At 41.4% G+C, this 24566-nt stretch overlaps 1 protein-coding gene across 17 annotated transcripts in view; it reads right to left on the reverse strand.

The window, feature by feature from the left end:
• Nucleotides 1-24566, reverse strand: part of DST (dystonin) — a 485843-nt gene that overhangs the window by 90853 nt on the left and 370424 nt on the right. For all 17 annotated transcript variants that reach the window (XM_048845229.2, XM_075126480.1, XM_048845239.2 and 14 more), the window contains 5 exons: nt 23455-23690; nt 20910-21039; nt 13172-13371; nt 10696-11191; nt 8355-9823 (listed from right to left, as the gene is read on the reverse strand). In XM_048845229.2, coding sequence (XP_048701186.2) covers nt 8355-9823; nt 10696-11191; nt 13172-13371; nt 20910-21039; nt 23455-23690 — 2531 coding nt within the window. The remainder of the gene's footprint in view (nt 1-8354; nt 9824-10695; nt 11192-13171; nt 13372-20909; nt 21040-23454; nt 23691-24566) is intronic.

Raw genomic sequence — 24566 nt, forward strand, 5'->3', positions numbered from 1 at the left:
AGGCAACTGCAGCGCAGAATAACTACAGCATTTCTTTTCCTAAGGCACAGCAGATTTATGTTCCGTTTAAATTCAGCAAGACTTAACTATAAACCGTAGTTGGCAGACTGTGGTCACCGTTTTGTCTTCATTTTGAAGTGCAGCTGTAGAGAAGAAGGCATAAAAGGAAATCCAACAATGAACGCCTGCATGTACCATCCAGTGTAGCTGATAAGCTTTCCAGCTCTCCCTGGTTTCTCACGAACTGACAGGCATCCTACCAACACGGAGCTTAAAGAAACACCCTTTTTTTTTCTTTAGGCAACATCTGCTACTATCCCATTCGTTCTCAGAATATTACTCTGGCCAAGCATTAGTAGGTGACTGACCTCTTAGCTCTACCCCCTTATGTTTTCTACCCCACATTACTTAACTTCTTAGTCATCTTTTCACTTTTACCATTTGTCTTGTCTCTGAAACAGACTGAGCTGTTTCAGTGGGAGGAACCTCCAGACTCAACATACCAAACTATAACAAACTAGCTGGTGATGACATCATGTAAATTAGAATGCATTCTTTAATTGTGGAGGACCTGGTTTTGCTTATGAAACACTGTTAATTAATTCAAAATGTTGAAACTGACAAGGCACAGCTTAGCTAGGTAACCTAACACCACACATACCAAATTTCCAGAACATTTTTTCTAACAGCCAGAAACAGCACTATTTTGCTTAATTATATAAATACAATCCAGTGCAGTATGTTGAATTAACAGAAATCTAACCTCTCATTTGTTCATCAAGGATTTCTGGTGATGATATGCATAATTTTTAAGCACAGTCTGCAGTTCAACACACAGCCCAACAGTGTCACCTTTTAAAGGGATACTGTTATGTTAAAAATTAAATCTTTACATGTGTCTTTCTCTGTTTTACTTATAAAATCTGAAATAACAAAAAAATTATAAAAAATCAAGTTCGACTTTATTTAGTCTGTATAATTTTTATATTTCAAACTGGAAAATAGAAATAAATCAGCATCAATTTCAGCTTTGTTTCTATTCATTTTCACTTTCTAACTCTCCTACAATTGCACAGTGTTGCAATGTCTGAGTTGCAAATGCTGTATGGGGAACTTTTAAGTCCGAACAAAAAAAAGCCTATTTCTATTGAAACTAAAATAAAAAATAGTGAAAATGTTTGCTTTAATATTAGGGTCTTGATTCCCAAAGAGCTAAACAGGCATTAAAGGAAATCCTACATTTTGTGTCTAAACTACCTGACAATGTCAATTTAAAACAAATGTAAATCCAAAGTGGTTGGAGATTGGCACATAACACACTGATTAAAGAGGTTATGTAGAAGATGCTTCTTCATTAGCACTAATTTGCATACTATTATTGACCAGGGCCCTGTACTGCTCTTGATATTTGGTATCAACTTTAGTGAGAGTTTTAATCATAGATTAAGGGCAGCATATGGCATTTGGTATTAAAACTTAACAGTGAACTATTGAATAAAAATCTACCAAAGTTGTATTAAATAAGCAGTGAACAGGAAATAAAAACAGTACATAAATTTTTGTTATAAGGGCATTTTAAAAATAAGAAAAAAAATGTCATAAAGATATGTATCAGCTATCTACCAAAAGGTAAAAGGGTATGAAACAAATTCTGTCCTTTTTCTTTCATACATTTTGCCTGTTTTTGGTAAGTACAGCTATCACAGAAAATAAAGTCTCCAGTGCCCATAAAATTAAACACTGCCATGACATATTAAATTATGTCAAAGAGAGATTAATCTTAAAACTGAAGTTTCAGGTTTATCTAAATTAGAAAAAGGTAACCTGCATGGTTACTCTTCTGAGGTACCACCAATAGTGTGTATTCCCACCCAGACCAACCACAAACAAAATCCCACTGAATTCAAAGGAAAAGGTACCGTTTTTAAAAGGGCAGAAGCAGGACTGGAATTTCCAAGTTTTGATTTTTCAATGGAAAAAATAGGAATACTTTTTGTGAACATTTTTGTAAAAGGTTTTCCCATTTTTGACCAGGTAAAATGAAGACCTTTTCTGAATAACTTACATCCATAAGTATTAGTTCCTTTCTCATGTTGTTTTTAGAAAATTGGATTGATTAATAATCAATTAATTACCCTATTTTCTTTGTTTACCATATGTTGTAAAGAGAGGTCAACCTTATGAAAGGGATCTAAGATGTTTTATGCAATATTTGCAAATCAGTACATTAAAAAAAATCCCTAGATTTTAACTGTTTAGTTAAATATACGAAAATAAACCTCAGATTCTTGAGTAAACACTATCTTGCTTCAATGTCATAGGGAACACAGTCGACACAACCACCAGAAACCAATTAAACTCTTAGTTCAAGCTCATCAACAAGAATATTCAACAAGGTTAAGATTTCTATGAAGTCCAATTAGAAACCACCCTTTTCTAGGCACACTGTGCAAATATGAAGGAAAACCTTTAAGAGTTGCAGCTACTATTGTTTTTGGGGATGGGGAAAGGGAGGGGAAGAACCATCCACTGATGAAAGCTAACAACAATTCTAGGTATTTTCAATGGAAAGTAGGGAAGGTTTGGTAATTAAATTAATGAAGCATTTTGGAAAGATTTTGAGGAGTGAAATAATTTGATGGTTCTCTGAATGAGGTTTTTGTTTTTGTTTTTTTAGATGACACCTAGCTACGAATTCAGATCTAAATGCTAGAAGTTCTGGGTGATCCCAAAGCCAGGAGGTTGGTTTAGGCTCATCTTTAAAGTTTTTTTGTTTTGTTTTTAAAGAAAACAGAAAGTAGAATCAGCGTAACTAAATACAGCAAGTCCACCTACTGGAATTCCCTTTTGTTTCAGATCCATTCATTGCATCCTTTATTTGAAACAAAAATCTGTGACAAAGCTGAATGAAACAAATGCCATAAAACACAAAATGACAGCTACTGTAAGAGATTAAAACAGCTTCGAACAGAAACACCAAATTGTTGTTGCTTTTTTAATCACTTTTCTCTGAATACCAACTGGAATCTTCTTTGCCTGTTTTACTGTCACTGGGCCAAATTCTGCTCTCAGTTACACTGATGTAAGTCCAAAATAACTCTCTCCTGGTTTATTCTGTGAAGCAGCAATTCTGGTACTGTGTTCTAATGAACTCCACTAGACTTTACAAAACTGCCATACAGAAAGCAAATCTTTCACCCAAAATGTAAACATTTCACATTAAAAGTAAGCAATAAACTACATGATTTCAAGTTAATGCAAGCCATACTTCCATTTGCTAGTGGCGGTTAAAGTTGGTGGTACCCATTTTGGATATCACACTACACAGTGACTGAAACAAGCAGATTATCAAGAGGAAATACAAATATGAGTCACTTCACCAATAAGTTTTTCTTTAACAATTGTGAATTTTAATATCAGATACCAGAAAGTATCACAAAGCTCTATTCTTTACTTGCAAAAGTTGGCCAAACCACAGAAGCACCTTTTGGCCCTTTCTGCAAGATCCTTCCATCAAGAGCATAAGGAGTGAATGAGTCTATCCACACAGAAGCAAATTTCTGTCCACCACAGAAGCTAAAGCCATGAAGAACGAGACTGTGGTTTTGCAGCCACAGCTGCACTTCAGAGGAGGTGACGAGATGTGGATGTGCCTGAAAGCGCACCACCATTCAAAGCAGCTGCTGCTGGAGCCATTCTGCCTATGGACTGCTGAGTCAGGGAGAACAGCCCTATGGGAGCCTGGTGAGGACAACCAAGTACACCATCAATTGTAATGGTGCCGCTTACATAGCCCACAGTGCCAGCCCTAAATATTACCGGGTGTGAAAGGGGACTTGGGCATGGCTATACCTTTACCCCTACCCTGCCCAGTCAGGTTCATGTAACCCTGCTCCCACTCCTGCTGGACACTGGGGCACCAGACTCAGTAGCCTTCTTTCCACAAGAGGAGCAACAGCAGCAGTCAGGAGGAGCTTGCAGGAGCAGACTAGAAATCTCCAGGCCCATGGGGCTTTTTCCTCGAAGCACCAAGGAAGCCTTCTTGTTCCTGCTTCCTCTTGCCCCAGACCAGAACCAGAAGGTCCTGCCCTGGGCATCAAGCCGAACAGCTTCCCATTTCCTATTCAAAATTCATAGGTGTAACCCCACCAGCAGTGTGAAGGAGCTTGCAAAAAGGGCAGAACCTTTGGAAATCCTCCCAAACTGCTGAAAACTTTATAGTTTTTGAACACAATTTTTCAGTGTTTGGTTTTCAGACATAAAATCAAAAAAATCTGACAGAAGCAGACACCCACTTTCTGCAAAACATTTTGTTTACTCAAGGATTCAGTTTTCCAATAACAAAAGTTTTGATCAAAAATTTCCAACCAATCCTAATCTTCATTCAGGTCTGTAATTTAGGTTTATTTTTCTTATTATTTACTAATGCCACTACTAATGCCTCTCCTACCAGTGCAACCCTTCAACTGCCCAGCTTCACTCTCCCTGCCCATTCTTCTTACCCTCCTTTCTCCCTTTTCTCTTGTTCATTTCCTCTCCCCTCAAATTTCCTAATCCCCGCACTCATGCTCAGCTCTTATTTCCATAATCCCTTAATCTTTTCCACAACTCTTCACTCCCACTTCAATGCTAATGTGTGCCCACCCAAAACCAACTAACAAACATAAAACTAATTGTTATAAGTAAAATATACAAGCTTACATATAAAATTTTAGCTTATATCTCTGTGTGTATTTGTGCCAGCTATCACCCTGAGCAGATACTTTATTTTCTACTTCTTTATCACACTTTTTCAGTTTACAAGCTGTTCAGGGCAAGGACTCTGTCTTCCCACAGGTCTGTATAGTGTCTCTGGAGTGTGGAATGCTCCAGGCTGCATTAGCCTGTTGCTTCTTCCTCTCAGGGAGTACAAGCACTGGCATTTAGGCTGCACCCTGAAGGTGAAGGATTGCTTGGGCCTACCTATCATACACCTGTGCAAGAGCAGCTATAAAGTGGTCCAAAGCTGCTACAGTTGCTCTACAAGGATATCTGCTGTTCCACTGTAGTGGTATGGAGCCCACTGGCCCAGAGGTGTAAAAATGACACAAGGCATATAGGAGTGCAAAAAACAAGACCTAGAGTACTATCTTCTCGCTCCCTTCTTTCTGCACGTTAGATTGCCTCCACATGAAGGCCCTGCTTGTTCAGAGTTGTACCACAGGGTGTAGACTTTTTGTGGTTAAAGAGACCTGGAGCCATTTAAATGGCGACCACTTTTGAAAGTTGCAGAGATATAGAAATATCATATAGATCAGCAGTTCTCAACTGGGGGTCCGTGGCCCCCTGGGGGACCTCAAGCCATTTCAGGGAGGCTGTGGGACCCTGCAGCTTGAACCCAGAGCCTGAGCCTCGCCCCTGCAGGCCCCCCCTCCGGAAGCCCCAGTGCCCCCATCCTGGCGCCCCCACCACGGTACTGAAGTCAGGAGTCCTGGCGCCCCCCGCCGCAGGGTTAAAGCCGGGAACCACGGGGCTGAGCCCCAAGCACTGGTTGCCCCTCCTCCTGCAATGCCAAAGTGAAGCAGTCCTGAGGGCAGTTCCGCACACCCCTACTTTCTCCTCTCCCTGCCCCCAGGGCCCCGCCCTTTGGCCAGATCAGAGGCCAGAAGCCGGAGTCTGCAGTGTAGGCAGCTGCTGCTCTGGCTCCTGCCATGGAGCAGGCAGCCTGGTTGTGGCTGCTCCTCAGCTCACACAGCCGGTAAGAGCCACCCAGGCAGGGGGACCCAGCTCTGTGGCTGGCAGAGCCCTCGGGGAGCAGTAACCGCATGGGAGCCCTCCTGGTGCACAGCCCATGGCTACCCTTCTGCCCATACACATCCCCTAGCTACCCCCTTCCTGCACCCTGAGCTACACCCTGCCCATACACAGCCCCTTGCAACCCCCTCCCTGCACCCTGAGCTACCCCCTGCCTGCACACAGCCCCTAGCTACCCAGTCCCTGCAACCTGAGCTAATCCCTTGCCCGCACACATCCCCTAGCTACCCAGTCCCTGCACCGAGCTACCCACTGCCTGCACACAGCCCCTAGCTACCCCTCTGCCTGTACACATTTCCTAACTACCCCACCGTGCACCCTGAGCTATCTCCCTGCCCGCACACAGCCCCTAGATACCCCCTCCCTGCAACTTGACTACCCCTCTGCCCATACACATCCCCTAGCTACTCCCTCCCTGTAACCTGAGCTATCCCCTACCCACGCACAGCTCCTAGCTACCCATCTGCCCATACAAATCCCCTAGCTACTCACTCCCTGAAACCTGAGCTACCCCCTGCCCACTCACAGTCCCTAGCTACCCCTTCCCTGTCCCTTGAGCTACCCCCTGCCCACTCACAGCCCCTACTTACCCCTTCCCTGTACCCTGAATGATTTTCAAACTTTTCAAGCTGAACCCCCCACCGCACACATCCCAGACAGGCTGGGTGGTCTGCTAAGGTGAGTCAGGGGGTGGAGGTGGCTCTGCCACCCTGGACCCTGCCGTGTGGAGCTCGCCCAACCACCACCAGCCTCTGTCCCCCCAAAATAGAAGTCAAACTATGCCTATGCCTGAGGGCCCACCCCTGTCACGGAGCCCCCCGTTTCCCTCATCCCACGCTGGGCCCTGGAGTTTTTATAGCATGTTGAGGGGGGCCTCGGAAAGAGAAAGGTTGAGAACCCCTGATATAGATCACAAATCATAGCTCCAGTTCAACTGCACCAATCTAAGCCATAGCAATTACAGCGCAATCCTTTTGCTTATTGTTTTCCAAGTGTTTTACTAATCCTGTTCAAAGAGAAGCAATTTGTTTCTGTTTCTAAATTGATATATACTGGTCATTTCAGAGTTGCAAACAATTTTAATCCTAACAATCTGCTAGAATGTTTTCACAATATAACTATTATTTCAACACTTTTGTATGCATTTATACATTTTGAAAGATCAGCATAGTTCATAGAAGATAAAGTAATTCAACAGTAAAACTGAAACTCTCATACTATGCATGTAAAATGAATCCAGTTTTATATCCTGACACAGTCTTGTTCAGTCCAAACAAGCAAAAAAGCACCCTCTGCTGGGAAAGGTGTACAATTACTTTTCTTCCATTCTAGTTCTCTTTTTGACAATACAACTTAGTTCATGTTATAGAGGACTGTTTTATGATAAAGTAAACCAGAGCAAGCAAGGCAAACATAAGTCATACAAACTGTGCAGTCAATACTGGATTGAATTTGAAACCATATGTTGCAAAGCTAAACAGAAAATTAAGAATGTTGCCATACTGCCACTAGAAAATATATGACCTTTTAAAACACTGTTTATAAATATATGATTCATATAATGTTCTATAGCCATGTTTTTCCAAGGGTGCCCACTTTTATCCAACTACGTGAGTGCTGAAATATCATTTGCTGAAGTTTAATAATAATAATATTGTATGTACCACCTTTCATCACAAAGCACTTTACAATTTATATACATGCAACATCACTGAAATGCAGCTTTTTCTGACCTGGACAACAGCCACCAATGAGAACACAGTACAACTATAGATAGTAGTGGGGAAGGGGATTTTGGATAAGGACTTCAAGATAAACACCTTAATTTTATGGGAAGAAAATGAGATTTTAATGACATTTCCTGAATTAATTTACACAAGATTCCAACTTAGCACTGGCTAGAGTGGTGGATGTGGTTTGCAGATGTTTGCAGAAGAGAAGAGGATGTCAGTAGAGCCCAGCTGGAGGGACAGTTGGAGTGAAAGGCTGGAATTGAGGACAGAATATGCTTAACTGTACTACTGTGACTAGTCCCACTCAAGTGATGAGACTACTCATGACAGTAAAGCTGAGCACATGCATGTTTGTAGGACTGGAGCTAACTGCAGCCATGGGGGAGGCAGTGGGTCCATGTGATGTATGGGTAAGTCTAGTGAAGCACCTACCTGGAGATTGTGTGGAGGTCAGTAAGATAAAGCCTCTTAGGGAGGTGAGGTGGGTGGGTTGCATGGATAGGGAAATAGGGATAGTGAGGATCACTGGAGCCTGGAGAAAGAACGGATCAGGGAACAGGAGTTGGCATGCAGGAATGGCAAGCTGGGCTGCAGGGGGATGAGAGTTCACCAAGGTGTGCCAAAGAGGAAAGGCAGGACCCGAGGACGGACAGAAACAGCAGCTCCCGGGCATAGTGATGGGACTGACATGGAGTAGGAAGATTTCTCCTTCGAGCTCCAATCTTAAAACAATCCCTTTCACAACATTAACTGAAGGATTGCAGAGTGTTCTACTCAGAAATTGTTTTGTAGTACAGTACTCTAATAATAAGAAAGTGTTCTTCTTACCTTGAATATATTCAGCTGTTGATTAATAATGTCTGTTTCCATTCCAACAGGACCCTGAGATTCTTCATGTTCTTCAGCTCCCACAAGCAAACTGGAAAATTCTTTTAACTTACTATAAAACTCTTCAATACGACTAATAATTCCTTCCACTTGTTCCTCTCTGGCTTTTGCTCTGTCCAATAACTTATTGCATTGTTTACTTAAAGCCTCTAAGTCCCTTTTAATACCAACTAGATCAGGAGACGCTTCAGTGGCTAACATCATTTTACAGGTTTTATTGGCATTTTCATTACTTGTTATAAGATCTTCCAGCTTTTTGAGGAAATTGTTGATATCCTCTCTTTGTGACCGCAGAGTGTCTAGATCTCTTCCTGCTGGAGCCATGCTATCGAGCTCATCATCAAACTCTGCAAACTGAGAAAACATCTCTCTGATGTTGTTTTGGAAATGGCCAATTCCCTGAAGTTTGGTCTCTAAGAATGAACACTTGCCTTCAACCTGCTGGCTGACTGTACTGTATTCTTGCTCTAAAGACTCAGCTTGCAACAAGAGGTCAGAAACACCTTCTGAGTTGGATGCTTCTACAACCAGTTCCTGGGCAAGTTTTTTTGCCAAGTCCACATGAGGCTTTAAAGTCTGAAGTGTTTTCTGCTGGCTCTGCAACATTGTCAAGTGTTTGTTACTACAAGCCTGGGGTCCAAGAGCATCATGAGCTCCCAGGTGCTCTTTGGCACTTTTAAGTTGCCTTTGGGTTTCCCTGGATGATTCCTGAAACTCTTTTAGCCTTTGTGCCATGTTTTCCAAGGACTCCCTCTTACTATGTAATTGTTCTGTGACCATATCCACTTTCTGGTTCAATGCCACTTTCTCTTCTGTAATGCTTTCTTTATCTATTTGACTGGCATTGAGCAAACTGTCAGCTGCATTATTTAATAATTCCACCATGCCATGGTGTTTGTCCAAGTCCTTTTGCCAAGCCTTCACCTGAGCAATAGAATTCTCTATTTCGACAGGATCTATGACAATCTTTACTTCAGACAGGTTGTTTTGGCACTTCTCTATCCAGGGCTGCAGGTTTTCTACATGTTCTTTGTACTTGAGGGCTTTCTCCAGACAATTATTTAACTTATCTTGCCTTTCTCTTATTTGCTTATTCATTTCATCCCAGTTATTTTTGAGCATGCCAAGCTGAGATTGCAACTCTGCTCTGTCAGCTCCTTGAGTGTTCTGTAGGAGAGTTTCACCTTCTGCAATAATTTTTTCATAGGAACTAATCTGGTCAGACAAGGTCTGCTTAAAATCTTTCTGCTCGCCAATTAATGACTGCAAGGACTCAAGCTTGGCCGATATAGGGTGAGCCTGGTTCAGTTCTTCTTTCTTTTTGTCCAGCCAGGTCTGAAAGTCCTTAGACATTTGTTGGAACTGATGAGAAGTAGCATATGCTGATTGAAGTTGCTGAACATGACTAGCTGCAAGAAACAAAGTAATATACAGTGTCATTTTTACAACTAGCTACTGACCAAAATTGTGGTGAGTAATTTCTAACCAAAAGAAAATATTTTTGTTCTGAGTAATATATATTTATAGTAGTTTGCCCAATTTATTTTATTACACATCATCCTTCATTAGAAATTGCTGGTTAACACGGAGAGTCAAATTTCAGACAAAATAGTGTATAGGATAATAAAATGTCTCATTATCAGAAATAAACTCCAGAGGAGTGGATCTCAGCCGAGGTCTGAGGCCACCATGATGCAGAGAGTTCTGCAGAGCCAATCATGGCAACCAAGCCCCCTACCAAGGGGTAACCAAGCCTAAGGAGTGCATCAAAACCTGGCAAGGTATCTGAGCCCCACTGATGATCGTGCTTCAGAGAGTTTAAGGCCAATAAAGACCATTAGATCATCTAGTTGGACCTCTGGTATATCACAGGCCATTACATATCACCCTGATACTCCTGTATTGATTTATATTTAACTAAAGCATAACTTGTGTTTGGCTAATGTTCTGAATATATGCAGAATCTACTGTGAATGGCATCTCATTCTGGTGATTCAAGTTGGCGGAGCTGGGTTTGCAGGCAGAGATTTAAAAAATACAACTATTGGTTCCCCTGCACCTCAGTTTGGCCCCCTGAAGATCCAGGGTATTGTTTTAGCTTCTTATAGACACAGGAACAAGCTACAAAGTTTGGATCCAAAACACTGGGCGGCTGGTTGTATTTAGGAATATGGCTCAGGCTCATTTTGGTAAACACAAGATATTTTTAAATGACCAGAAAACTTTAACCATTAGTGCTTTGCTTTATTTCTACATTACTTTCTTCCCCCTTAATACTAACCTGCTTTCTGCTCAATATCCGTAAATGGTTTTAAGATGCCTTCCAATTGCCTAATAAGTTCAGCTTTCAAGTACTCTTCTCCAACCAGCGCTGACAGCTCCTCACAAAGGGCCTGAGCCACTTTTATATTTTTCATTTCCTGTTCTATTTCCTGCTTCATTTCTCTAGCCATTTCCAACTGCTGTTTCACAGCATCAGGGTGTGTACGCACAGTCAGGGTGCTGCTCAGTTTATTATCCAAGCCACTTAGCTTATCAGACAGGCTTCTTAGAAGGCTTTGATACTCTTTGCTTTTGACAATGGCTTGGTCAATTTGACCACATCTGTCACTCAGTTGTCCTGTTAGACCGTCCCATTTTTGTGCCACAGCAGCCAGTTGCTTTTTCACAATTTCATGAGAGGGAGGATGTTCACCTGGTCTCTTCAGTATCCCCTGACCAGCTGTGGTTAACTGTTCATACTGAGGCTTTCTGGTATCAAACTCTTTAAGCAGAATCTGAGGAGAGAGTAAATAAAGATTCATTAACTTCAGAAAAAAGAAAAGGAGTACTTGTGGCACCTTAGAGACTAACAAATTTATTTGAGCATGAACTTTCCTGAGCATCAGCTCACTTCATCATATGCATCACGAAAGCTTATGCTCAAATAAATTTGTTAGTCTCTAAGGTGCCACAAGTACTCCTTTTCTTTTTGCGGATACAGACTAACACGGCTGCTACTCTGAAACCTGTCATTAACTTCAGAAAATGTTAAGTAAAAACCTCTGCAACCAAACTAAATTTGTTTTCATTAACAGTAGCTAGTGTGCATTATTAAGCCACAAATCTCCCAATTTAAAGAGCAAGTGAATTAATTTCTAATACACACCATGAAAGTGTTGTTTTACAAGTATTACATCAAGGTAATCGATTGGGCAGCCAATTCTATCGCTACAGAGAGGAAACTTTCAGGAGTTATAGAAAAAATAAGGCACATTTTCATAGTCTACCTCATTACGAAATGGGAGTTCAATCAGCAGACACAAACATTGAATTTTGTTAATATTATAGAAATTAAGGAACAGTAACAAGTAAAATAATCAGCATTTTGTTTCAAACGGTGTTTTCTTTCCCAGGCAGTTTTGAAATTTGTCCTAACATCAAAGTAGGCGTATAGTAACATAATTCTGGAATATATTCTTTTAGAACAGAGAACATTTGAATTGACTCACAGAAGTACTGAATGTATATTGTAAGATTTATTAAAGGTTATATCTGTGGCTCTTAGTATTAATTTTTTTGGCAATAAGTCACAATGCTTAGAGAAGAAGGGACATATATGACAGTTTCATTTTACAGATATTGCAAACCTTTCCTTTTGAAGGCATATAAGGCTCAACTTTTAATGACTGCTAAGTGATACCTAATAGACTCATGCTGGCTGTCTAGATTTTTAATTTTTGTTGTTTGTTTACAGACTGACTAATTTTTTTCATAAAGGTATTACAAGAAAGTTCATTTTTTAAACTCTCTTCTAATCACTGATAACTTACATGGAAATGTCAGTTTCAATCACATTTTGTGCAAAATAGGATTATAACATCTCCTCATGGTTTAGATTAACTGGCAGGAACAGCAATGTTTTGAATCAAAATTCTTAGCTTCTGCTACTTTGTGTGAAGAAGGAAAAGGAGTACTTGTGGCACCTTAGTCTCTAAGGTGCCACAAGTACTCCTTTTCTTTTTGCGGATACAGACTAACATGGCTGTTACTCTGTCCTTTGTGTGATTTAACTATGCTTTCTTTTTACTGGTGTATGCGGTCACATTTCACTCTATTTCTGTAACTAGAGGATTTTCCCTATACTTTCTCTTCCTTCTTTGTTTCTCAGTGTGTAAATTATAACTGCCTTTTCTCAGTCCTGCATTTTACTTGTTTTCAAATGTTTATTAGCTACAGGCACAATCAAAGGAACAAAACCTCAAAAGAGCACTTTCTAAACAATATAAATTTTGTAAGAGAACTGGTCATAAAAAGTTATTAGCAACTTACACACTCAAATTAATAAAACTTCAAAAGACCATTTGACAACAGTATGGTTAAACCACAACATGGTTAAAACAGAAACGTTTATTTGAGGCTCAGTATTATCAGGTATCTCCCTGTGTTCTGCACATTTTTTACATCTTTTGATCTTTCTTTGTTCTTTTGGGGTTTTTTGTTTTTGTTTGTTGTCTTTCTATGTGTGTGTGTGTGTGTGTGAATACTGTAGACATCTGAACTAAATTAGTTACAATATTTACTGTTGTTTTTGTTTGTTGTCTGTGTGTATGTGTGTGAATATTGTAGCCATCTGAACTAAGTTAGTTATGATGTTTACTGATAATTTGTTGTAACAAACTTCTGCTGTGGTGTACACTAAGTTCAAATGAAAAGCACCTTAGCAAAGGGATCAGAAAGTGTTATTCATTTAACATATATTAGCAACCAAAACTCACCTGGACCTGCTGCTTCTGTGTATTCAGCATATTTGGGTCAATTGACAGTGGTCCAAGCACACTGATCATGAGCTCTTTCTCGATAAGCCACTGCTTTAACTGAGCTTCTGTTGTCTGGAACTGGGTCAGGTAATTTGAGGACTCTTCGAGATTTTGTCGTCTGTCAGCTGTAACCTGATTGAGTTCTTTCCATTTGGAATCTATCATAAAATAGAGATAATTTTAATAACATATTGCATGTATGTCTGTAAGATATAAGATTGTATACAAAATATATAAACAGTTCTTTCTAATAACACTACCATGCTTTGTGCATATTAACACCAGATTCCTTGGTGCAATGACTCAGAATATACAATATATTTGCACTCTTCTTTGATTAGACCCATAGTGTATACCTCAATGTAAGCCCTCTGATTAATTTAGTTATGTGGGGAATTTTCAGCACTGTAAATACCACATGTATCTGCAGGACTAAGTCACCATCCCATCAAATAAATCCAAGAGCTCAAATTTAGACTTAAATATTAACATTTTCAAAAGCACCTACGTGACCTAAAAGCCGAAGTCGCATTTTTAAAGTGTGAGTCACCTGGGAGCCTATGTCCCCACTGAAAGTCAATGAGACTTAAGAGCCAAAGTGCCTAAGTGACTTTTGAAAATTGGACTTACCGTAGGTTCCTCAGTCACTTAGGTGTTTTTGAAAATGTTACCCTTAGTCTTTCTTCTTAAACAGAGATGAGCTAGCTAGGTAAGACAGATGGATATAAATGCTCCTTTGAACTTTTTATTACTAACTTCTGAATTACACTGCAATTGAAGTAAAACAATATAGGTACTTTATTTCTGCAGAAATCATTACAGTAACTCCTTGCTTAACGTTGTAGTTATGTTCTTTAAAAATGCAACTTTAAGCCAAACAATGTTAAGCGAATAGAATCTCCCCATAAGAATTAATGTAAATAGGGGGGATTAGGTTCCAGGGACATTTTTTTTTGCCAGACAAAAGACATTATATACATATATAGTAAAAGTTTTAAACGATTTTAAACCAACAATGTAATACAGGTATAAGTTTTAAACAATTTTAAACAATTTAATACTGTACTCAGCAATGATGATTGTGAAATGTGGGTGAGGTGGTGGAGTCAGAGGGTGGAAGAGGGGGGATCATCCAGGTGCTCCTCTTGCTGAAGTTTCCCAACTTGAAAAAACACACCTAGAGATTGTTATTTTGCTTTCCTTTTTTTTCCCCCCTTGGTAAATTTCTTTATAGCAGTTCATTACATGATAAACTCCCCTAATCATTTTAGAGCTGCGTTCCCTGTTAGGATAGTCTTCGCTAAGGATTTGCAAGCCAGCTTCAATCATTTGGAAAGCTTCAGAAAGGTTTTTGGGAGTCAAATTTCGATGGGTTGGTCTTCTTTTACTTCTTGGCCCACTTCTTCCATTGCTCTCATCACCTCTAGTTCCATCAGATCTTCATTGGTTAGTTCTTCTCCGTGTGATTACAGAAGTTGTGTAACGTCGGCTTCTTCCACCTCAACAAAACCTGCTTTCTTGGCCAAGCTGAGGATATCTTTCTTCATAACGGGGACAACATCTTTAAATCCTGTTAAGTCATTGACACATTCATGCCACAGCTTCCCCCACACACTGTTCATGCGTGCCTGAGTGACTTCAGCCCAGGACTCACCGAAGTTACCAATGGACTTGCGAATGTTGTAGTCATGCCAAAATTGCTGAATTGTAGGCATGCCTTCCCCATTGGTGCCTCTGAGGAGCTGGTCAAAAGTACAGCGTAAGTAATAAGCCTTAAATGCAGCAATGGCTCCTTGGTCCATGGGTTGGATGAGTGATGTGGTGTTAGGTGGCAGAAAGACACTTTTGACATTTTTGCACAGGTCCTCCATGTTGATTGGATGAGCCACTGCATTATCAATAAGTAATAAAATCTTGAAATCAAGATTTTCCTTGGCACGGTATTCCTTCCACACAGGGACGGCATAGAAAGTCAGCCATTCTGAAAAAATAGCTCCAGTTATCCATGCCTTCTTATTGGATCTCCAAATGACCAGAAGGTATTCCTTTTAAAATCCCTTGAGAGCTCGTTGTGTTTCAGATTGGTACACTGTCAGTGGTTTCATCTTCGTGTCTCCGGCAGCATTACCAGCTAGAAACAAGACTAGGCGGTCTTTAGCTTCTTTAAATCCGGGCACTGTCTTCTCCTCTCAGGAAATGTAAGTCCGTTCAAGAATCCTCTTCCAGTAGAGGCCCTGCTTTCATCAACATTGAAGGCTCACCTTCCTCAATTATTTTCTTGAGATAGTCGGGGAATTTTTTAGCTGCTGCAGTATCGGCACTAGCCACCGCACCGGACATCTTGATGTTATGCAAGTGGAAGAGCCTCTTGAACCGATCAAACCATCCCCGACTTGCCGTGAACATCTCTGTCTGTGATCCTTCACCTTGGTCTTTCTTCAAATTGTCATACAACCTGTTTGCCTCAGCTTGTATCACTAGCAAACTTAGAGGTATGTTCTGCTGGTTTTGGTCCTCTATCCACACTGAGAGAAGACGCTTCATGTTTTCCATCAAACTACTTCACGATTGACTTATTTTAATAGCACTAAGTGGTATTACACACTGAGCACTAGCCCTGATCTTGTCAGAATTACTCTGAATTGTTCTCACAGTGGTTGGAGTAAGACCTACAGCAATGCCAATGTCTACTGCATGTTCACCTGCATCAAAATGCCTTAAAACAATACAGCGGTGCATAGACAATCCAGGAAGTTTTTGGAAAGCGTAGGGGACAATTTCCTGGTGCAAGTGCTAGAGGAGCCAACTAAGGGGGGAGCTTTTCTTGACCTGCTGCTCACAAACCAGGAAGAATTAGTGGGGGAAGCAAAAGTGGATGGGAATCTGGGAGGCAGTGACCATGAGTTGGTTGAGTTCAGGATCCTGACACAGGGAAGAAAGGTAAGCAGCAGGATACGGACCCTGGACTTCAGGAAAGCAGACTTCGACTCACTCAGGGAACGGATGGGTAGGATCCCCTGGGGGAATAACATGAAGGGGAAAGGAGTCCAGGAGAGCTGGCTGTATTTCAAGGAATCCCTGTTGAGGTTACAGGGACAAACCATCCCGATGTGTTGAAAGAATAGTAAATATGGCAGGCGACCAGCTTGGCTTAACGGTGAAATCCTAGCGGATCTTAAACATAAAAAAGAAGCTTACAAGAAGTGGAAGTTTGGACATATGACCAGGGAAGAGTATAAAAATATTGCTCGGGCATGTAGGAATGAAATCAGGAGGGCTAAATCACACCTGGAGCTGCAGCTAGCGAGAGATGTCAAGAGTAACAAGAAGGGTTTCTTCAGGTATGTCGGCAACAAGAAGAAAGCCAAGGAAAGTGTGGGCCCCTTAATGAATGAGGGAGGCAACCTAGTGACAGAGGATGTGGAAAAAGCTAATGTACTCAATGCTTTTTTTGCCTCTGTCTTCACTAACAAGGTCAGCTCCCAGACTGCTGCGCTGGGCACCACAACATGGGGAATAGATGGCCAGCCCTCTGTGGAGAAAGAGGTGGTTAGGGACTATTTAGAAAAACTGGACGTGCACAAGTCCATGGGGCCGGACGAGTTGCATCCGAGAGTGCTGAAGGAATTGGCGGCTGTGATTGCAGAGCCATTGGCCATTATCTTTGAAAACTCGTGGCGAACCGGGGAAGTCCCGGATGACTGGAAAAAGGCTAATGTAGTGCCAATCTTTAAAAAAGGGAAGAAGGAGGATCCTGGGAACTACAGGCCAGTCAGCCTCACCTCAATCCCTGGAAAAATCATGGAGCATGTCCTCAAAGAATCAATCCTGAAGCACTTACATGAGAGGAAAGTGATCAGGAACAGTCAGCATGGATTCACCAAGGGAAGGTCATGCCTGACTAATCTAATCGCCTTCTATGATGAGATTACTGGTTCTGTGGATGAAGGGAAAGCAGTGGATGTATTGTTTCTTGACTTTAGCAAAGCTTTTGACACGGTTTCCCACAGTATGCTTGTCAGCAAGTTAAAGAAGTATGGGCTGGATGAATGCACTATAAGGTGGGTAGAAAGTTGGCTTGATTGTCGGGCTCAACAGGTAGTGATCAATGGCTCCATGTCTAGTTGGCAGCCGGTGTCAAGTGGAGTGCCCCAGGGGTCGGTCCTGGGGCTGGTTTTGTTCAATATCTTCATAAATGATCTGGAGGATGGTGTGGATTGCACTCTCAGCAAATTTGCGAATAATACTAAACTGGGAGGAGTGGTAGATACGCTGGAGGGCAGGGATAGGATACAGAGGGACCTAGACAAATTGGAGGATTGGGCCAAAAGAAATCTGATGAGGTTCAATAAGGATAAGTACAGGGTCCTGCACTTAGGACGGAAGAACCCAATGCACAGCTACAGACTAGGGGCCGAATGGCTAGGCAGCAGTTCTGCGGAAAAGGACCTAGGGGTGACAGTGGACGAGAAGCTGGATATGAGTCAGCAGTGTGCCCTTGTTGCCAAGAAGGCCAATGGCATTTTGGGATGTATAAGTAGGGGCATAGCGAGCAGATCGAGGGACGTGATCGTCCCCCTCTATTCGACATTGGTGAGGCCTCATCTGGAGTACTGTGTCCAGTTTTGGGCCCCACACTACAAGAAGGATGTGGAGAAATTGGAGAGAGTCCAGCGAAGGGCAACAAAAATGATTAGGGGTCTGGAACACATGACTTATGAGGAGAGGCTGAGGGAACTGGGATTGTTTAGTCTGCAGAAGAGAAGAATGAGGGGGGATTTCATAGCTGCTTTCAACGACCTGAGAGGTGGTTCCAGAGAGGATGGTTCTAGACTATTCTCAGTGGTAGAAGAGGACAGGACAAGGAGTAATGGTCTCAAGTTGCAGTGGGGGAGGTTTAGGTTGGATATTAGGAAAAACTTTTTCACTAGGAGGGTGGTGAAACACTGGAATGCGTTGCCTAGGGAGGTGGTAGAATCTCCTTCCTTTGAGGTTTTTAAGGTCAGGCTTGACCAAGCCCTGGCTGGGATGATTTAGTTGGGGATTGGTCCTGCTTTGAGCAGGGGGTCAGACTAGATGACCTCCTGAGGTCCCTTCCAACCCTGATATTGTATGATTCTATGAAAACGTCTAATTTAGTACCCAAAGTAATGGTTTTCTTACGGCTAGTGGTACTACTACTAGGCACTCCACTATCACTTGCTGGGCATTTTTGACTCATGATGCTGGGTGATACTGAACAATCACAACGAGCTAGAAATGTTCAGGGAAAACTGTACTTGTACTGACGCAACGTAAACAACAATGGCTGTTTACTATAATCTCCTATAGTAGTTTCCGCCCCAATCTGAATGAAGAGTGATACGTAGCCCTCCACCATTACGTTTAAAACAGACTTGCACTGGGCCACTGCAACAATATCCTAGGTCAGTTCCTTGAGCCCCTTCTGTTTCTTGCTCATGCATGTTAGCAGCAACTCCCCTTTCCCCAAATCTCCCTGCAGTCACTAATCAGAGGATTGTCTGCGGCCCTGCTCATGAATTCCCTGAGCTTCTCCTAAAGCAACCGTGTTGATATCAGGTGGGCTATTTCCCAAGGAAAGCCTTGCTGCTAAATGGTGAACTAGAACTCAGCTGAGCCCTCAAGGGTTAATGTAGCCTCACACTCTACAAGGCAGCACTGAGGAAGGCAGGAGGGAGGAGACACAACAGACACACAGCAGAGGCTGCAAACACTTCTCTGAGGAAACTTAATGTGATGATGAACCCACGCTATCCCGCTGGAGCGCACCACTCCCTCCTCCGGACAGCGCATGTACGGCTGCACAGGCGCCAACTTTCCAAAGTACCAGCGGGTGCTCAACCCCCGCCTCTGCCCCAGGCCCACCCCCACTCCACTCCCTCCCCACGAGCATGCCGCTTCCTCACTCCTTCCCTCTTCCCCCCAGCCTCCTGAACACCATGGAACAGCTGATTGCTGTGGGCAGGAGGTTTGGGGGAGCGGGGAGGCTGCGCGCCTCCGACCTGCAGCCATCAGCTGTTTCGGGGCATTCAGGAGGCTCTGGGGGGGAGGGGGAAGGATGTGCACCACATCCTCGCTCCTCCCCCTTCCCCCCGCCAGAGCCTCCTGAAAGCCGTGAAACAGCTGATGGCTGCAGGTGGGAGGTACGGGGAAGGAGGGGGGAGTTTCTGATCCGATCCATGGGACCGGCTGCGGGGTGGGAGGCGCTGGGGGGCTGCCAGCCCATCCTGGTTTCAACCCCCCACGGCCAAACAGTGTTATAAGGAAACACTGTGCACCTTTAAATGAGAATGTTCGCTAATAGATCAGGGACGAAACAACAACGTTAACCGGGACGACATTAAATGAGGAGTTCCTGTATCATGGCAATTTTCATTAGTGGAGCTGCCAGTGTTCCACCAGGCACTAGTAAGACCTATGGCTAACATAAAATAAGGGATAAGGAAGTTATTAAAAATGCCTCTAAAATTAATGAGTAAGAACTCAAAATAAGTAGCTGTACCAAATCAGTTGGTGTGAAACAGCGTAGCTTTATTGCTATTACTAGGTTCAGTTCTGTGTTACATTAATTCCTCTATGTCGGACACGCTCTCTGCTCCTATAAGCCATTCCTATCCCTCTCCAGCTCTTGTTTCTCTATCCCCTTTTGTGTAGCTCTTCTACTCTGTCACCTCCTTCTGTGGTACTCTGATTCTTTCTATGCTTTCTTCTTGGCGCTGTTTTATTTCCTACTCGGCACTAATGTTTTATTTCCTACTCATGTTCTTTGGATTCTTCTTATGCTCCTTGTGTAATCGCTCAAATCTACCTTATGTTTCTCCTCTTTCACGTCATCTTTGCCTATATGTAATGCCTTTGCTCCACCTTCCTACTGTGCCACTTCTCTCTGAGCCCTGCTTGCGCTGTTTTAATTCTCTTTCAAATCATATGGGCTTTGGATCTCTTCTGAGCTCCTTCATAATTTTTCCAATCTAACATTTTACCACCATTGGAATAAATACTGATATTATAGAAATGTATATTAAAATCAGTGAGCGATTGCAAAACTAAACTTTATTTTAAAACATAAAAAATCCATTTTTTGAAAAATGTGAAAAGTATATAGGGCATAACTTCAGTGGCTATTGTCCAAAATTGGAAATTTAAATTTTGGGGGGCAAAATTTAAGGAATCTGTTTTGGAAAATGGCAATAACCCACTAAAAACCATACATGACAAAAGCCCACTAGGGCATGGAAAAACAGCATGAAGGAAAGCTTTAAAAACAGCCCCAAGTGCTCTTTATATTATACTAATGCTCTAGAAATTGATTTGTCCAAGTTAATTTTCTTCATATCCTTACAAAAGGTGTCAGTATACGCATCAACAACTGACCTTCAAGCTTAGCCTCACAGAGTTTGAAATGGATAAATTATAAAGCCTCTGAGAACAGGGGGGCAAATTCTGCTCTCTGTTGCACCAGTATAAATCAGAGTAAGTTCACTGACTTCAGACTCTAGATTTACAATATTGTGCAGAAAGTGGAATTTTGAGCAGCGTTTATGAGAAAACAGGCAAGATAATCAAAATTCTGATAATTCAAGATAATCAAAAGTGACTGGTGGTATGCTGAAATGACTAAAAATGTAGCAATTTCAAAATCAGTCTGAGCCCGAGTACAAGTACATTGCAATACCTATTTTATCAAACATCTGTTTCCATTTGGGTGCCTCAGGAGAATTTGGATTCTTCTCCAACAGCTCTGTCACTTTGTCCTTCAGCTCCTGTACTTTATTTTCACTTTGCTTCAATTCTGTTTCAAATAACTACAAAGAAGTAAAACAATAAATTTAAGTAAGCAGAAAACTAAAAATATTGCACAGATCTTTTTAATTCCAAAATATGATTATGACAAACACAAAAATCCTCATAATTATATCTAGGACTTACACAGTGCTTTTCAAGTCTCAAAGAACTTTACAAAGGTTGGTCATGTATACAGTGACAGGCCATTTTATTAAAAACAAGCAGTGGACTGCTGTATAATCCCTAATATTAACAACAGTGGCAGAGGACCCTGGAATGAGGAGAACTCATATAAACTAGGTCCTCAAATCCCCATAGAACATAAGAACGGCCATACTGTGTCAGACCGGAGGTCCATCTAGCCCAGTAACCTGTCTTCCAAAGCCAGGTACCCCAGAGGGAATGTACAGAACAGGTAATCACCAAGTGATCTATCCTCTGTTGCCCATTCCCAGTTTCTGGCAAACAGAGGCTAGGGACACCATCCCTCTCCATCCTGGTTAATAGCCATTGATGGACCTATCCTCCATTAACTTATCTAGTTCTTTTCTGAATCCTGTTATAGTCTTGGCCTTCACAACATCCTCTGGCAAGGAGTTCCAGAGGTTGACTCTGCGTTGTGTGAAAAAATAATTCCTTTTGTTTGTTTTAAACCTGCTGCCTATTAATTTCATTTGGTGACCCCTAGTTCTTGTATTATGAGAAGGAGTAAATAACACTTTCTTATTTACTTTCTCCACACCAGTCATGATTTTATAGACCTCTTTCATATCCCCCCTTAGTCGTCTCTTTTCCAAGCTGAAAAGTCCCAGTCTTATTAATCTCTCCTCATGTGGCAAACTTCCTAACCTGAACAAGTCCTGCTCCCCCCACTGAGATTGAAATCCCCACAGGAGCTTCTATACATGACAAAAGTGAGTAATCCCTATACTTAGCCCCAAGAGGGTAAAAGGGTTCTAGTATAAATATTCTATAATAGCCAAAACGTTGTATTATAGTGCAAAATGTTGTTTACCTAAATGCACTAAAAGAAACGTTTCAAAAGAAGGAATATATATTAATGTGAGTTGGGTATGACAATCAGGGTCCAGACACACCCAGGGGAGAAGGCAGGCAGTGACAGAACCCATTACTGGTCAGTGTGATCCCCAAACTGCGTCTAAAACTACAAGTAACCAGAGTTAAAATTGTGCATTCAGCTTTATCTTTCCTATTTCCTGACTTTTGAGTGCTTAACACAACATTAGAATGATTTTTACATTAAATTTCCACCCATTTTTAAAGAAAGAAAAAGACAAAAGAAAAGTCCCTGATTCTATTCCTTCCAGGCAAAGTCGGCAAGGACAAGCTGAGGTCTCTCTGTCTTTAGTAAACTCTGTAATTAGGGCCCACTTCAAAGCACAGTGAAACCAATGGCAAGACTCCATCCAGGCTAAGTACTCATTTATTTATGTGCGCACAGACACACTACTTTAAGTACACATGAGTTAAGGAGGCCCCAGTGCTTGTTATTTCTGAATGTTCAGTTTTAGAAACAAATGAGCACATCTTTTCAAAGCTTGGTTTCATTTTTAGGGCTGAATACCAGTCTAATCTGAGGAAATTCTGGTCACCAGATGTAAAGTTATGAACATTTAATGCTGACCAACTAATTCTGAAAAAGTATACAAATTAGGTCAAATTTTGTTTTCGTTCACTGCAACCTCAGTAAAATACTGGATGTTCACAGCCACAGGTGAAGGCAGGATTTTTCCTTTTAGTAGCTGTACACAGAGGCAGAGTGCATTTCCCTTTAAATGTGCACCCATACACAATATGCGTGCTCTTACCCTACCTATCATTGTCAGAGAGGAGATGGGGAACTTCTGTCCCCAGTGATGAGGAGGGCTGGGAGCCTAGTGCTGCTTTAGCAATTCTCTTATAATAATTTTAATGGGGGGGGATCTTGAATGGCCATATAAATTAACAAGTATGACACGACGACTGCGAGGAAATCGCTGCCTACATGTAGAGTAAGTCTCTGCAGCACCACAGTGTAAAAGATCTGTGGAGCTGTAGTGGACTAGCAGTTGCAGAAATGGCTTTCTGTTAGATAGAGCCCTTCAAGTCTTATGTGCAAGCAAATAAACTCATGCAAAAATCGAAGGGATGTTGCATGATCAGTACACCCTCATCTATTTAAATTTGTATTCAAAATTATTCTGACATGAACAATTCCTCTTCTTTTATTTTAGCTATACATTTTGCCAGATTTGCTCTGCCCTTGTTTGGCATATTTATGGGACTTAAAAAAAATCTCTCTATATTGTGCTAATATGGGGCTGTATTGTGGCATCAATTATTCAGAAGAACTACCCCACTAATTTCAACAGGGAATTCTGTTTAAAATTTCACATGGTCCTTAATTGACAGTTTGCTTCATATACACAGAGTACCTTATGTTCTTCTACTTGTGCTCTAACAGCTTCACTATCAGTAGGAGCTGCTTCCCAGCTTGCAGCAGTCTTATCCATTTTTTGCAACCACTGCATCACTGAGTTTGATTCTTCTTGAACATTTTGCATCTTCGAAAGCATGCTTTCCAGTTCTGAAACCTTTTCCTTCAGTAAAGCTCCCAAATCTTCGTAACTGTGATTTACATCTGACATAGCCTGTTGAACAGCTGTCAGTTCTGTGGGAGGAAGTGGGGGAAATATATGTTAAAAAATATAGGCCTTTTGAAGGACTTCTGTACAGGACTTCAGAAATATCTAAAGTTACAATAGCTAAGCCATGGAAAAAAAATCTATGTAATACACTGAGACAGTTGAATATGTTATGACCACTTGTAGTTTAAACTAGGGCTGTCAAGCAATTAAAATATTAATCACGATTAATCCTGCTGTTAAACAATAGAATACCATTTATTTAAATATGTTTGGATGTTTTCTACATTTTCAAATATATTGATTTTAATTACAACACAGAATACAAAATGTACAGTGTTCACTTTATCTTACTTTTTGATTACAAATATTTGCACTGTAAAAAATAAAAGAAATAGTATTTTTCAATTCACCTAATAAAAGTACTGTAGTGCAATCTCTTTATCATGAAAGTTGAACTTACAAATGCAGAATTATGTACAAAAATAACTGCATTCAAAAATAAAACAATGGAAAACTTTAGAGTCTGTGAGTCCACTCAGTCCTACTTCTTGTTCAGCCAATCACTCAGACAAACAAGTTTGTTTACAATTGCAGGAGACAATGCTGCCTGCTTCTTGTTTATAATGTCACCTAAAAGTGAGAACAGGTGTTCGTGTAGCACTGTTATAGACAGCATCACAAGATATTTACGTGCCAGATGTGCTAAAGATCATATGTCCTTTCATGCTTCAACCACCATTCCAGAGGACATGCGTCCATGCTGATGACAGGTTTTGCTTGATAACAATCCAAAGCAGTGCGGACCGACGCATGTTCATTTTCTTCATCTGAGTCAGATGCCACCAGCAGAAAGTTGATTTTCTTTTTTGGTGGTTTTTTGGTCTTTTTTGTAGTTTCCA

The sequence above is a fragment of the Caretta caretta genome, chromosome 3, assembly GCF_965140235.1.
Source record: "Caretta caretta isolate rCarCar2 chromosome 3, rCarCar1.hap1, whole genome shotgun sequence".
NCBI classification, from domain to species: Eukaryota; Metazoa; Chordata; order Testudines; family Cheloniidae; genus Caretta; species Caretta caretta.